Source organism: Zingiber officinale, chromosome 10B, assembly GCF_018446385.1.
Source record: "Zingiber officinale cultivar Zhangliang chromosome 10B, Zo_v1.1, whole genome shotgun sequence".
Classification (NCBI taxonomy): domain Eukaryota; kingdom Viridiplantae; phylum Streptophyta; class Magnoliopsida; order Zingiberales; family Zingiberaceae; genus Zingiber; species Zingiber officinale.
Genome location: NC_056005.1, coordinates 78,380,769 through 78,397,618, shown reverse-complemented (window position 1 = coordinate 78,397,618; position 16,850 = coordinate 78,380,769). Strand labels below are relative to the sequence as shown.

Here is a 16,850-nt window from a genome sequence, read left to right as displayed (position 1 = left end):
ACTCAGTATTATCCTCATATGGAATAAAAATTTTGAGACGTTGATTATTCACTTGTATTTTCAAGACCGTCAATTTCCAAAATTAATTGAGTTTGTGAGACCTTTGATACCTAGAATATAAAAAAACAAAATAAAAAAAATAAAAAACAAACCCCAATTTGAATAAAGTTTAATTTGCTCAGCTTCACTACTTTTATAAAAAGAAATTATAAATAAAAAACATTTTAAATTTTTTTAGAGTAGGAAAAAATTGAGAGGGCAAAATGGACCTTCCATTCTTTGTCTTAAATAAATTTTATTTTACATTAGATTTTAAATGAGTAAGGATGACATTAGATTTAAATTCAAATTTAAATTTCCACGAGAACGTTGACCAACGGCTATTTTTTCTTCCAATCGATGGCCCACATTATAAGAGGAAACAAGCCCTAATTTCTCCGAGAAGAAGAAGACGAGTAGAGAGTAGCAGACATGTCGATCGCAGTCGAAGGACGTCAGGGGCGGGCGATGGACGCGTACGAGAAGCTGGAGAAGGTCGGGGAAGGAACGTACGGCAAGGTTTACAAGGCGCGGGAGAAGGCCACCGGCAAGATCGTCGCTCTCAAGAAGACCCGCCTCCCCGAGGATGACGAGGGCGTTCCTCCCACCACGCTCCGCGAGGTCTCCCTCCTCCGCATGCTTTCCATCGATCCCCATGTCGTCAGGTTGCTATTCTTAACCTGATTGAATAATTTATGGAAATTTCGTTTTCTCGAGACTTTTTTTCATCGATTTGCTTGCTCTTGATTTCGATTCCAGGCTTTTGGATCTGAAGCAAGACCAGAACAAGGAGGGGCAAACCATTCTCTACCTAGTCTTTGAGTACATGGACACGGATCTGAAAAAGTACATCAGAAGTATCCGCCAGAGTCATGAAATGATGCCACCAATGACTGTTAAGGTAAAAATTACGCAATTTTTTTTTCTGCCACCCAATATGATGCATCAAAATTTGTTGAAATCCTCGTTATCAAGAGGTTGTTGAAGAGCTTCATGATTTCTCTCTGTTTCTTGAAAGTTTCTTTAAAAGATAATTGTGCATCAACAACATGAATTTTAGGGCAGAAAATTTCTCTGCTTCCACTAGAGATAGGGCACTAAATATTTGATAAATTATGGTACTTTTAGATTCTCACAAGATCTCTTGCTGTAGATTTTGATGTATCAACTCTGCAAAGGAATTTCATTCTGTCATGGTCATGGAGTGTTGCACAGGTTGGAAAAACTCATTCACCATCTTGTTTCAGTATGTTAAAGATAAGATCTTGTTGAATAATTTGCTCCTTAATTTTGCAGGGATCTTAAACCTCACAATCTTTTAATGGACCGCAAGACTATGATGCTAAAAGTTGCGGATCTTGGACTCAGTCGTGCTTTCACCATTCCCCTCAAGAAATACACGCACGAGGTCACATATCTTTTTCAGAATATTTTGGAAAAATGTGATTTTTTTTCTTTTTAGTGAACAAATTGAAAATCAAATCTCTTTTTATCTCTGTTTCAGATCCTAACCCTGTGGTATCGAGCTCCAGAAGTGCTACTTGGTGCCACACACTATTCGACACCGGTTGATATGTGGTCAGTTGGCTGTGTGTTCGGTAAGAATCTTTGGTCGTGATTTCTATAATGTTGGACTTCATCAAAAGCTTGCTTATCTTTTCTTCCTCCTCCGTGCTTTCTTTTTCCATTGTAGCTGAACTAGTCACAACCCAGCCACTGTTTGCTGGTGACTCCGAGCTGCAACAGCTTCTTCACATCTTCAGGTAAATTAATTGTCAATCAAAAGATCATTTTTCAGTTAGGTTTCTAGGCTAAGTTGGTGATGGCTTTGCTGATACAGGTTACTTGGTACGCCAAATGAAGAAGTTTGGCCAGGAGTAAGTAAACTAGCAAATTGGCATGAGTATCCACAGTGGAGCCCGAAGGATATTTCATCAGCTGTACCTGGCCTTGATCCCAATGGGCTAGACCTTCTCTCGGTATGCGCAGTTCAGTAGACAGATTGTTGCTGTTCTTTTCTGTTTGTGATCTAAACTTCTTGTAAGTTTCATTTGAGTATTATTATTAATCTTGCAGAAGATGTTGAAGTATGAACCCTCAAAGAGGATTTCTGCTAAGAAAGCTATGGAACACCCCTACTTTGATGATGTAACTAAGGCTTGCTACTGAGTTTTATCTGAGGAAGCTTTCTTTTCTCTGAGAAAGCTTTGTTGCTCAAATTAACAAACACGGTTGTGGTGACCAGTTGTAGTATCTTTAGATGTGTAGGTCTTCTCGAGCATTATATTTGGAATTTGGAGGAGCATTGTAATTGTTCTTTAGTCATTCAATCTAACCAGGGTATTGTTTCTTAAGCACAGTTTGATCTCTGTGATATGGAAAGGTAAGATTGTTTATTGGTACTAGTAGATATTATGCTATAAATCTATCTGATACATGGAACCCTTAGGCTCATTTTTTATGTCACCCTTCACTTTTTTACCTATGTAGGTCATTTCCTTTTGGTTGTCATCAACATTGTCACCTCAATGTTTCTCTTCCAGCAATCCCTAAGATGTCCAATAACATCATTCTTTGATCTCAATAGATCAGGAGCCATAAAGCCAATAACCAATCTTAGTCATGTCCAAGTCATTGCTCAACACATTAGAAACTTCGGATTGCAGGTCAAATCTGACCACTTGGAGCTTAAATTATTTACTAAACACATCCAAAATCATGGTCGAATCTGACCACTTGGGGCATGATTGCATTAACATGAGTACAAAGTGAGTGAAACTTGCATTGTGGCAACATCAAGCGTGGAATAGAGATTATAGTGATTTGTGGCATAAGGATAGATTTTATTTGAATAGGAAATGTTGGATTTTATCGTTTTTTAGTAGGCTCACATATGATTTGTGACATACAGGGATACCATTAAAGATTTCTGGTTACTGGATGTGAGTGTACATGTGTAGAACCTGATAGCTAGTATTGTTATTGTCTATGGGCTTATAACATATGTAGGTCCATGATATAGGGTTTGGTCCCTATTGGATTAGGAACTTTGACAGATCTCTTTACTCATCAGTGAAGAGATTCTAGTGTCGCCAAACTAATTCTTTCAGAAGACCAGTCCCTTGTTCTCGTTTCTCTTTCGTTGGATTTTTGGATTTGGATACAACTCTTTCAGAGACAGTGTTAATTCCGTTACACTCAAGTTCTTTGTCTCTATTTCTGTAAATTTATTTCCTATTGTGCTGTAAATATCGATATTACTAAATCTACTTTTTTTTTCCTATATTCGAGTTCTTGTATTTTAGAATTCGTGCGGATTAGGAAAATCATATTTCTATCAAGTGGTATATCAAAGCTAAGGTAGTTTCATCAATTTTTATAGCATTAAAGTTTAGGTTTTTCATCTTTTTTGGTGTTTTATGCTAGATTTTGATATACTAGCATAAAATAATGTTCAATCATCAAAAATCTAGAGAAGAAAACCTTAGGATAGGCAAAGTTATCAAGCTTTTCTTGATTTTTCATGAAGAACAACAGTAACCGCCACAGTTTTTGATGAAAACCATCGTGTTTGATCCAAAAAAAAGTTAAACTACATCTTCATACTCCACGACCATGTTGAACAACACAACTAGGTCATGTGGCGCACTGGGCAAAATACAACAATCAAATACGACTGTGTTGCTCAACATGACAAGGTTGTGTGGTCTTCTGGTTGGTTAAACATCGTCATGCTAGGTGTTGGGAGCATGGCCACACACACAGTTATGCCATGTTAGATGGTACTGAAGATGTCGTAGCATGGCCACACACACAATTTGAAAAATAGGAGTGATCTAATCGCATGAATCTAAGTATCATCAGACATTCAATTCTGGAACCCATAAAGGCTCTATACTTGAAGAGAGGATTCTAGAAGTTTCCTAAGGCAACTTGCAGACCGAATCATGTCAAATGAAAAGGTTGAGACTATCACACTTCTCTCGAAGTTGGTGTTCATATGGTATAATGGCAAGGTGAGGAAGTATTATTATATAGATGTCTAATCTTGCTATAAGACTTAAGGCACGAAAACTCAAAATGTCTAGGAGTATGTTACTGCATTTCATCTTGATGTCTCTACCTACACAGTTCACTCATTTTAAAAATTTTTATAATACCCAAAAGGAACAGTATACAACATTAAATGAACTTATTGCTCAATGTGTGAAAGAAGATGATAGATTGAGACATGAGACGTCTAAAAGTTCACTTAACATCTGATTCTCAAGATTCGAACAATAAAAGAAAGATGATCAATTTTAAGGGTAAAGGTAAACAAATTGCATATTCTGGTAGGGTTGTAAATGAATTGAACGCTCCTGAATAAGCGTGATGTTTGACTTGGTAAGAGCTTGTTTATATTCATTTAATTCACACAAGATCAATTAAATAAACAAGTTTGAACAACTTGTTAAAATAAACAAATAAGCTTGAACACATATGTTGTCAATATTGGGACCGATGTGGCCGCTAGAGGGGGGGGGGGGTGAATAGCGTTTCGTCGCGCTTGCATCGGTTTGCTTCATCTTGTTGTTGTGCAGCGGAATACTCGAAGACAAACACTCACAATGCTAACACCTAGGGTTTACTTGGTATCCACCTCAAGATGAGGTGACTAATCCAAGGATCAACACATGACGCTATCTCCACTAATGAAACACTCATTCTCGGTCGCAGCCGGAGGCGGAGAAGCCGTACAAACTCACACAACAACACACACAAAAATACAAGAAGAGAGTACAAGATACAAATGAAAACACTACTTCTTCTTGCTTACTTATTACTTGTTGTTGCCTCTTGAATTTTGGGAGAACACTCCCAAGAGCTTTCAAGAACTGGCGGTGAAGATCGGAGAAAGTTGCTGAAGATTGCTGTAAGCTCGCAGGAAAAAAATCGCAAAGATCTAATGAAGAAAACGCTCTGCCCAGGCTATATACAGTGCTCCCAATCGATTGAAATCAACCCCAATCGATTGCCACGTCAGCACCGCTCCATCGCAGTCGTCCATCACCTGCATCCTGCACAACTGGCACTTCCCAATCGATCGACCGATCAATTAGGACTGCCTGAATCGATCGGTCGATCGATTCAGCGCCTTTCTGTGCTCTCGCGATCGCGCGAGAGCTTCTGCTGCCCAATCAATCGATCGATCGATTGGCACCCAATCGACTAGATCGATTGATTGGGAAAGTCTCTGTGCTCACGATTTCATATCCCAATCGATCGACCGATCGATTGGACCTTCCCACAATCACAGCACAGTCCAAATCGATCGACCGATCGATTTGGACCCTGTTCAATCAATCGCCCGATCGATTGAACACTCTGAACTTGACTCAAACTGAAGTCCAAAGTCCCAAACCCAACTTCCGGTCAACCGTGACCTGTTGGGTCTCCATGCTTAGCATTTGGCCACACCCGACCAATCTCGAACTAGCCTTCTAGCCTCCTCCATCAGCCTTGCGTCCCTCGGATATCTCTTCATTTTTCATGCCTTGCCTTCAGGAGCTTCCTTCGGCCTCATCCTAGTTGTTGGGTCTTCCTTGCCAAATCATACCAGGACTTACCTTGCCAAGACCATATGCTTGGACTTACACCCTTTGCCAAGATCACACTTGGACTTTCCAATTCTCTGGCTCCTCACCAGGACTTTCTCCTTTGCCAATATCACACTTGGACTTTCCAACTGCCTGGCTCCTCACCAGGACTTTCCACTTGCCTAGCTCCTCACTAGGACGTTCCAATTGCCTGGCTCCTCACTAGGAATTTCTCCTGCCTAGCTCCTCACTAGGACTTTCCCATTGCCTAGCTCCTCACCAGGACTTTCCCTTACCTAGCTCCTCACTAGGACTTTCCCGTTGCCTGGCTCCTCACCAGGACTTTCTAAATGCCTAACATCCAGTTAGGACTTTCCCAGTCAAGTCTCCTGTCAACCTTGACCTACTTAATTTGTATTCTCATCAACCTGGTCAACCCTTTGACCATCTCCATAACCGGACGATTGCTCCAACAATCTCCTTATATTGTCAAACATCAAAACTTAAATCCTGACTCAAGCTTGACTCAACTCAAGCTTAGTCAAACTGGTCAACCTTGACATAGGGAAATTGCCCCAACAATCTCCCCCTTTTTTATGTTTGACAATACCTCTAAGTTAGGCTAAATCCCATAGCCTTAACCTCCTCTTCATCACAAGGCTGAATCCCATAGCCTTAATCGCTTCTTTACACCAAGGCTAAATCTCATAGCCTTAACATCTTCTTCATACCAAGGCTAAATCTCATAGCCTTAACCTCTTCTTTATACCAAGGCTAAATCCCATAGCCTTAACCTCTTCTTTATACCAAGGCTAAATCTCATAGCCTTAACCTCTTCTTTATCACAAGGCTACATCCCATAGCCTTAACTCTTTCATGACAAGGCATGAATGAAGGTTTCCTTCATTCTCTCCCTTTCCTAGAGGGCAAACTCCCTTTGCTTGGGATGAATGCCTAACTTAACATTCCATTCTCCCCCTTTATCACACATCAAAACCAGAAGACAAACTCTTCTCCATAAGAATTAACTCTATGTTGTTTATAATCTCACATGTTGTTAACAACCCCACAATGAAGATCTCATATTCTTCATTGTCGCAAAAGCTCCCCCTTGAGCTCTACTTCACTTCACAAATGCTCATCCTAGAGCATGCATCAACTTCCCAATGAAACTCCCATTCATTGTAGTCAATGCCCCCCTTGAGCAGTAATCTTCTTCTCAATGCTCATTCAAGAGCATTTATCATCCTAACAACGAAGATAACCAATCTTCCATTTCCCCCAAATACTCGACCCTGAGTATTATCCATCACAAAGGTTTAACTCCCTTCCAGGGTCCTTGAAGATAAATTTTTATCCATTCAAGGAGTAACTCCCCCTAAAAACATGGTCAAACTTTTATCATTGCACCAACAATGACTTGGAGTTCCTAAACAGTTAGGAAAAACAAAACTTGAAGTTTTGAGGTTCAAAATTCAATAATAAAACTAAACCTCCAACCTAAACTTCACATAAGTGTCTACCTTAACCAATCCATACTTGCTTTTATCATGAAAACTCCCCCTAAATGTATACCAGTGTATTCCAAAGGGTTAGGAATGGTTAATGACCCTTGAAAACCAAAAATTGAAGTTTGAAGTTCCAAAATTCGAAATTGAAACTAAACTCCATCGTAAACTTCACTTTGATTTATCTTAACCAATCCATACCAATTTTCATCAAGAAAACTCCCCTAAATGTATACAAATGTATTTCAAAGGATTTGGAATGGTTATTGGAACTTGAAGTGGCTTAATGTGCTGAAATCAGACTTTTCCAGCCATAATCAGACTTCCCAATCGATTGAAGTTGGGACTCAATCGATTGAAGCTACTTCAATCGATCCACTGATCGATTATATGAGCTTCTGCTCACAGAAATTCCCTCTGAATCGATCGACTGATCGATCCATCCTGGGTTAATCGATCGGCTGATCGATTCACTGACCTTCTGTTCGTGGGAATTGGCTTCCCAATCGATCGATTGATCGATTCAAACCATCCCAATCGATCGGTTGATCGATTGGGTTTCTGATTTTCTGAAATTTAGTTTCAGCGAAATTCAGAAACTCTCCAAAAATTCTACAAAATTACAAAAATTATGAAAATTCATGTAGATACTCTTTAGGGTATACTCTATCAAGGAAAAATAGTTTTCTATGAAAATACTTCCTATTTTTAAAAATTGACACAAATTTGAAAACTCTTGAAAACTTCAATGTTTTCTCCTAATTTGTGTCTAACTTTTCAATGATGAATACTATCAAAAGATAGTCTTCACCAAGGTTTTCAAAAGCATTTTAAAAATATTTTAAAAACCAATATCCAACCATGTTCTTTGGGCTCAATGCACATGACTTGTACATTAGCTTTCCCAATGATAGGAAAACACATAACTATGTATTTTGATGAACCTAAAACTCAACAAGATGCACTAAATCAACATCTTGAGTTTTGTTCACCATCCTAACATCTCACTTGTATCTAATCTATACTAAAACACATACAAGTCACCTTATGGTTTTTTGTGAGATGTATATTTGGTTTTGCCCTAAACTAAGGGATCATGCCTACCTATGCATTTTGATGGTTATGACCATCTGTCAAGGATGTTACCTGTTAGTGAATGTCATTGGTTCTTAATTGCAAGGAATTAAACATAATGCATGATATGTTTTGACATACATAAAAAAGAAATAATTTTCAAAAGAAAATTTCCTATAACTACATGATGTATGTATGACATGACATGGTATTTTTGTATTTTTCATACTAAAAATGAATGCAACACATGATGTCATGACATGTGATAAGCAATCAATCATGACACTTTATCATATATAAAATATACCTAGATAGACTATCTAAGTATCCTTAATCCCTTAGCTAAGCCTTTAGATTCTAATCCTAGATTGCCTATTGAAGAAATGCCACAACCTAACTTGGCATGTCTTTAATCTCTTGATTTATTTATGCCAATTAAAATTAAGCACATTCCTCAAATTTGGCATATTTATCATTCCTAATCACCTTATATTTTAAGCTCGGATTTGCCCTTGACTCCCTAAGAACATACTAAAATCCCAACTTGGTAGTTCATATGATTCTCCAAATTGTGCCAATTTAATTCAAACATAATTCCTTAAGATTTGGCACATGTTACTCTTTCCAAGAGTGACAATTTGGATTAAGGTTTACATTTCCCTTAATTCCATAAGAAAATGCCAAATTCTAAATTTGTCATTACTTTTGCTTCTCTCAAGTGTGTCAATTTAAATTAGATTCAACTCCTCAAATTTTGACACATTTTACTCTTTCAAAAAATAACACTTAATCCTTCTCATTTTCAAAGGTTAGTAAAACCTTGAAAATGCTCTCCAAGTGCCAACTTCATCAAGGTTGGGTTGACTACCCTTCCAATTAGAGTTGACACTCTCTAAACCCATCTAGGGTGTAGAGAATATGCTCCTAGGAACCCAAAATCTATTGGTACTCCTTGGATGCTCTAGGTACTCACTAAGGATGACTTCCCTAGATACCTTCCTAATGACCTTTCTAGGCTTCTTAGAATCCTTGGTCACCTCTACTAGGTCAACTCTAGGGATTGCTTCCCTTGTGACCTTCTTTGTAACTTTGTTTGACTTCTTAAAAGTCTTAGTCATATTAGTCTTGACAAACATACTCTTAGGCATGACTTCCCTAGTATTTTTAGCTTGACCTCTAAACTTAGAGTTGGTCCCATAGCTATATGGAACCCTATGAAAAAAAGTCACATCCTTCTTGACTTTAGGTTTGTATCCCAAACCTCTATAGCTATTGGATGAAGTCTTGACCTCAAGACTTGGTTTTCCGTCATTAAATCCATAGATTTGGATTTTTCTTGACCCCTATGAGCATTCCTATTTTTAGGCATATATCTAAAGTCCTTAGAGTTATTACCTAAGTTACTATCTACCTTCCTAAACTTAGGTGTGGTAGTTCTAGCATGAGAAGGAATGTATTTATCCTTAGTGCCATCATGCTTTCTACTTTCATGATAATTTGCATTAAAATGATAAGGATTATTCTAACATGCATTTTATCATGACTAAAAGGAATTGCACTATTAAAGGTTACCTTGGGTTTGCTCTTAAAAGCTCCCCCTTGACTTGTGCTTCCTCCTTTGACCTTGCCCGACTTCTTCCCCTTTGGACATTGACTTCGATAATGTCCTCTTTGGTTGCACAAGAAACACACAATGTGCTCCTTGCTCTTCTTTATTGTGGGGATTGTCTCCTTGGGCTTCTCCTTGCCCTTGGGTACTACTTGGCTCTTCTTCTTGGCCAACTTGGGGCACTTTCTCTTGTAGTGCCCATGCTCCCTACACTCAAAGCAATGATATGGTTTTTATTTTTTACAATTGAAGTTTCTATACCTTTGCTTGTAGGGATGATACTTGATTCTCTATTTGATGTAGCTTGAATTGTGGAGGTTGCATCATCTTCTTCTTCTTCTCCTCTTGAGGGTGTGGGTGCTTCCACTTCTTCAACTCTTGAGGATGTGGATACTTCCACCTCTTCCTCTCTTGAAGATGTAGAAGATCTTTCATCTTCTTCCTTCTCCTCCTCTTCCTTCTTCTCCTCAAATGTTGACCTTATGTCAACATCGGATTGGTCCTTCTCTTCTTGGACCAATGAGCCTTTCTCCTTAGGCTCATCCACTCCTTGAAATTGAGTGGGGTTCTCATGATAGGCAATGACCTTTTTTCAAAGATCACTTGCACTTGTGCATTCACCTACACTCAAAATTATGTTAGAGGGTAATAGATTTAACAAAATATTTGTTACCTCCTTATCCGCCTCCGCTTGCTCCCTTTGTTCCTTGATCCAATGTCGAGGTCGGAGGCGCTTACCCTTCTTGTCCGTTGGAGCTTCAAATGGGTCCTCCAAAACAATTCATTGGTTCTAATCCATTTGGAACCATGTCTTCAATCGAGTTCTCCAAAAATTGAAGTCCTCTTTGTCATACGGGGGTGGAATCCGAATGTCCCATCTGAGCGGTCCTTCGGACTCCATCTTCTTCCTCTAGCTTCTTGCTCTCTTGGCGGTTAGTCCGTAGAAGAGTGACATCGCTCTGATACCAATTGTTGGGACCGATGTGCCCGCTAGAGGGGGGGCGAATAGCGTTTCGTCGCGCTTGCGTCGATTTGCTTCGTCTTATTGTTGTGCAGCGGAATACTCGAAGACAAACACTCACAATGCTAACACCTAGGGTTGACTTGGTATCCACCTCAAGATGAGGTGACTAATCCAAGGATCCACACACGACGCTATCTCCACTAATGAAACACTCCTCGGTCGTAGCCAGAGGCGGAGAAACCTCGTACAAACTCACACAACAACACAAATAAAAATACAAGAAGAGAGTACAAGATACAAATGAAAACACTACTTCTTCTTGCTTACTTGTTGCTTGTTGTTGCCTCTTGAACCTTGGGAGAACACTCCCAAGAGCTTTCAAGAACTGGCGGTGAAGATCGGAGAAAGTCGCTGAAGATCACTATAAGCTCGCAGGAAAGAAATTGCAAAGATCTAACGAAGAAAACTCTCCACCCAGGCTATATACAGTGCTCCCAATCGATTGAAATCAACCCCAATCGATTGCCACGTCAGCACCGCTCCATCGCAGCCATCCATCACCTGCATCTTGCACAACGGTCACTTCCCAATCGATCAACCGATCGATTGGGACTACCTGAATCGATCGGTCGATCGATTCAGCACCTTTCTGTGCTCTCACGATTGCACGAGAGCTTCTGCTGCCCAATCAATCGACCGATCGATTGGCAGCTCCCAATCGATCACTCAATCGATTGGGAAAGTCTCTGTGCTCGCGATTTCATATCCCAATCGATTGACTGATCGATTGGGCCTTCCCACAATCGTAGCACAGACCGATCGATTTGGACCCTATTCAATCGATCGCCCGATCGATTGAACACTCTGAACTTGACTCAAACTGAAGTCCAAAGTCTCAAACCCAACTTCCAGTCAACCGTGATCTGTTGGGTCTCCATGCCTAGCATTTGGCCACACCCAATCAACCTCGAACTAGCCTTCTAGCATCCTCCATCAGTCTTGCGTCCCTCGAATATCTCCCCATTTTTCATGTCTTGCCTTCAGGAGCTTCCTTCGGCATCATCCTAGTTGTTGGGTCTTCCTTGCCAAATCATACCAGGACTTACCTTGCCAAGACCATATGCTTGGACTTACACCCTTTGCCAAGATCACACTTGGACTTTCCAATTGCCTGGCTCCTCACCAGGACTTTCTCCTTTGCCAAGATCACACTTGGATTTTCCAACTGCCTGACTCCTCACTAGGACTTTCCACTTGCCTGGCTCCTCACCAAGACTTTCCAATTGCCTGGCTCCTCACCAGGACTTTCTCCTACCTAGCTCCTCACTAGGACTTTCCCGTTGCCTGGCTCCTCACCAGGACTTTCTAAATGCCTAACATCCAGTTAGGACTTTCCCAGTCAAGTCTCCTATCAACCTTGACCTACTTGACTTGTATTCTCATCAACCTAGTCAACCCTTTGACCATCTCCATAACCAGACGATTGTTTCAGCAATCTTCTTATATTGTCAAACATCAAAACTTTAATCCTGACTCAAGCTTGACTCAACTCAAGCTTAGTCAAACTGGTCAACCTTGACCTAGGAAAATTTCTCCAACAGTCAACTCGTTAATATTCATGAACAACGTTAGTGAACAATATTCGTGAACAATATTTTTAAAACATGTTTATCAATAAAACTCTTATCAACATATTAAATAAGCAAAGCTCAATAATCAACCAAACAAGTTTAAAATGTAAAAAATTTTAAACAAATTTGAATTGAGAGCTCGATAACATTTAAACGAACCAAGCTTGAACCAAGCTCAATAAAGAAACCAAGTCAAGCTTGAATAATCATTTCAAAAGCTTGGTTCATCTTAAGTTAGGCTTGGCTTATCTTGGCTACATTATCAAACAAGCTTAAATACCGTAAAACCTGACTTGACTTGTTTATAGAGCCCTAGATTCTGGAGATTATGGTCATAACAAGCAAAAAAAAAAAAAAAAAAGAGAGGATAAAAAATCCATTTATTTTTTCTATAAGAAAAAGATCAAAAGAAAGACTGCTCAAATACACTAACTAATGTATTAAGAAATGCAAACTTCTAAACTTTGTTAATTTGAAAGTTAATTTAGCTATTATGTCTACTAACACTCGATGGATAGATAATGGTACTACTATTCACATAAGTGTTACTATGTAGGATTGTCTTAGGAACTGACTTCCACTTGATAATGAAAAATACATCTATAAGGGGAATGACAAGAAGGCTAAAGTAGAATTCATAGGTGTTTTTAGGATTTATTTAGGAACTGATATCTTTTTGAATTTAGAAAATATATTTATTGAATAGTGTTTTAGATATAACTTAATTTTTGTTTCTTGTTTGGACAAATTTGGTTATTTTTGTTCATTTATAAATAATAGAATGTTTTATATTTTCTTAAATTCAGTGTTGGTTGATAATGGTTTATTGATTGATAAACTATATAAATTGAACATTTTAACTCCTGCTATTGATAACGAAATTATGCACTATATAGGTATGAAACACAATTTGATTGACGAAAATTCTTCCATATTATGACATACGTGTTTTGGACATATATCCAAATAACGTCTAGAAAGGTTAATGAGATTCTTGATTCTTTTGACATGTCATACGTTGATGTATGTACAGAGTGATATTTTAGAGTTAATACATATAAATATTTGTGGATCATTTCCTAAGGCATCTTGGAATGGATGCTCATGTTTTATTAGGTTCATAGATGACTATTCACAATTTGGCTATTTATGCCTTATTCATGAGAAGTTGCAATCACGTGTTCAAAATTTTCAAAACTGAAGTTGAAAACAACTAGGTAAGAAAATTAAGGTTATTAGATCCGATCATGGTGGTGAATACTATGATCGATATGACGAATCATGTGAACAACAGCTTGGATCGTTTGCAAATTACCTTACTAAGTGTAGGATCATGCCTCGATAATGTCTAGTATTACTCGTCAGAATAGTGTAGTCGAGCAAGGAAACTAAATCCTAAAAGATATGGTGAGAGGTATGATGATTTTTCTTTACCAAGTCTTTATCGGGTGAGGCACTAAAACTACAGTTTAACTACTTAACAGAGTACCAATAAGGCACTGACTAAAACCTCATATGAGATGTAGACTAGTAGGATTCCTAGTATTATATATTTACACTTCTAAGATTGTCCAGCTGAGGCTAGGCTTTATAAGCCTAATGAAAATAACATGGATTCAAGGGTTGTCAATTGTAATTTTATAGGTTACTCTAAAAAGTCCAGGAGCTATAAATTTTATAACCCCTCCAATAGATCATTTTTTGAAATAGAAAATGTCAAATTTATTGAAGATAGTACAGTGATAGCACTAAGGTTAGGACCATATCTTGTAAGGAAAGTATTAGCAATGCTCTTGTGGTCATTACTAGTGCAATTAGTAAGGTATAGTTGTCATACCTTACATTATGGATATTGCATATCCAATAGGAGTAGTGAATCAAGATTTTTCTATATCATCTCTAATGCAATTGGAGAAACCTTTAACTAAGATTGGGGTATTGCTAGACCCGATGTCGAGTCAGGCCCGGATCTAGCTCTGGCCCATAACCAGGTCCGAACTAGACCCGGTCCAAGCCCGTAATTGGGTACTTATTGACCTAGTTGTCGAGCCAAAACAGTAACTATCCCTGCCCCGACAAGGGGGCAGCTACAATTCCGATCCAATAAAAACTGCCGATTCGTTAGTTTTTTAATGGTGTGGTTCAATTAACCTATTCTATCTTTCTATTTAAACTAATTTTTTTAACATATTTTCCTTAAATTCTTTGATGTGAGACTATTCTACCTATTTATTTAAATGATTTTTTTTTAACTCATTTGCCTTGAACTTTTTGATGTGGGACTATTCTACCCTTGTATTAAAGCTAATTCATAATAAATTTATCTTGAATTATTTGATGTGGAATTATTCAATCTTTAACTTATTAAATTTATTAATCTTATTTAACTCTTTTAATTACTAAATAGTTTTATTTTATTTATTTAATATTAAATTTATAAAAAAATAACTTTTTTATAACAATTATTTAACTTAAATAATATTTTTTATGAAAAAATATACTCTATTTAACAATAAAATTATATATATATATATATATATATATATATATATATATATAAGTTTTCATTAAACATATAAAACTAAACTTTGCCCAAGATGAATTACCCTCGTCATGGTTGGTCCCAAGCTTAGATAAAGGGGAAGAGTTGTGTTAGGTTGTCAGCCAACGTTAAATTATGACAAATGTTTAATGAATTGATCCATTAAACTATTATGTTAATAATATGTTATTTTCCAGAAGGAATGCATTTAGGGTCTAACTGTAATATCTCAGCAAGGACTACTATATCTCTATAACTTGAATGTAATGAAAAAAATGCAAGAATTCATGTTGCTCTAACTATAACGTATCGATAAGGACCACTACATCTCCATCATAACTTGGGTATAATTTTAAATAGGCGAGAGTTCTCACACCATAGATTGGATAAGAATAAATATATTAAGAAAACAAATAGTCTAAGATTTGGAATATGAAATATAGGAACTCTCATTTATAAAGCAATATAGGTAGTTAAATATGATGATTAGGAGAAAAATTAGCAGGTGAGAAGATAAATATGATAGAAATAAGTTATGGTACATAAGAAAAAGTATAATAAGAAATGGAGTGAGTATTTTTATAGATAGTTCATTAAAAAATAAAGTTGTAGGTGTAGTTAGAAAGGATGATAGATTATAACTTTCAAGATAATAGTGGTGAAAGAGACTATGAATGTAATTAGCATATATATGAACTTCAAGTAGGATTAGATGAAGATACCAAATCATGATTTTGGGATGACCTAGATGAAGTATTACAAAATATTTTACCAAATAAAATGATTTTAACAAGAGACGATCGAAATGGGTATGTCAGAGTGAAAAATGAGAATATGAGAGGATGCATGGGGGTTATGAGTTTGGAACAAGAAATAAAGAAAGAAAAACTATATTGAATTTTGCAATAGCATATTACCTTATAGTAGCTAATACATTTTTTTAAGAAAAGATAAGAATACTTGGTCACATTAAAAGTGAAAATAATAAATTATAAATTAATTTTCTAATAGTTAGGAAGAGAGATAGAAAGATTTGTAAAAATTGTAAGGTCATCCCTGGAGAAAATTTAACTACCCAACATAGGTTAGTAGTGTTATACCCTTCAATCATAATATCAATAGAAGGAAACTATATACGACACCTAAAATTAAGTGATGGAAGTTAAAGCATGGGAAGCAAAACATATTTAAAAAGAAGGTAAGAGTACAAGCATTAGGTGAAATATATAGTGACTCTAATACGACATGAGATAAGATGGTATCAAAGTTGAAAATAGTAGCCAAGAGTTTACTTTGTGAGTCAAATGAGCATACACCACCAAGAGAAATTTTGATGGTGCAATAAAAAAGTACATGAGAAATTAAAGGATAAACAAACATCCTATAAGGAATTATATATTTATAAGAATGAGAATAACTTAAAAAAATATACAATAGCCAAGAAAGAGACTAAGAAAGTAGTAGATAAAGCAAAGAATGAAACTTTTGAATGGCTATATCAAGAATTTGATATAAAAGAAGGGGAAAGTGATATTTATAGAATAGCTATAGTGAGAGAGAGGAAGACAAGAGATCTTATCCAAATAAAATGTATCAAAGATGAATACAAAAGAATACCAGTAAATGATGGAGAAATAAGAGAACAGTGGAAGAGGTATTTTCATCAATTTTTTAATGAAAGTTTTGGTAATCAACTTAACTTAGGTAATTTAAGTAAGTCAAATGAATATAGAAATTAAAATTTTTATCATAGAATTCAACCTTCAAAAATAGAATAAGTTTTAAATGGGATGCAAAATGGAAAAGTCATTGGACCAGATGACATTTCAATATAGGTATGAAAGTGCATAGGGAAATAAGATATTGAATAACTTATATAATTATTTAAGATAATATAATTTTTT

General features: G+C 36.9%; 1 protein-coding gene across 1 annotated transcript; it reads left to right on the top strand.

The window, feature by feature from the left end:
• The first annotated feature begins 421 nt into the window (after nt 1-421).
• LOC122029604 (cyclin-dependent kinase B2-1-like) lies at nt 422-2,442 on the top strand. The gene is made up of 8 exons (XM_042588667.1): nt 422-704; nt 799-940; nt 1,193-1,254; nt 1,336-1,447; nt 1,544-1,637; nt 1,733-1,802; nt 1,880-2,018; nt 2,116-2,442. The coding sequence occupies exons 1-8, from the start codon at nt 472-474 to the stop codon at nt 2,206-2,208; spliced, it is 945 nt and encodes a 314-aa protein (XP_042444601.1). The 5' UTR covers nt 422-471; the 3' UTR covers nt 2,209-2,442.
• Nucleotides 2,443-16,850: the final 14,408 nt, after the last annotated feature.

Bases quoted from the DNA above. Each gene is read 5' to 3' on its own strand.
- LOC122029604 (XM_042588667.1), top strand. From the start codon at position 472: ATGTCGATCGCAGTCGAAGGACGTCAGGGGCGGGCGATGGACGCGTAC. The intron at 1,255-1,335 runs GTTGGAAAAACT...TTAATTTTGCAG, and splicing joins GGTCATGGAGTGTTGCACAG to GGATCTTAAACCTCACAATC. The intron at 1,448-1,543 runs GTCACATATCTT...TCTCTGTTTCAG, and splicing joins TCAAGAAATACACGCACGAG to ATCCTAACCCTGTGGTATCG.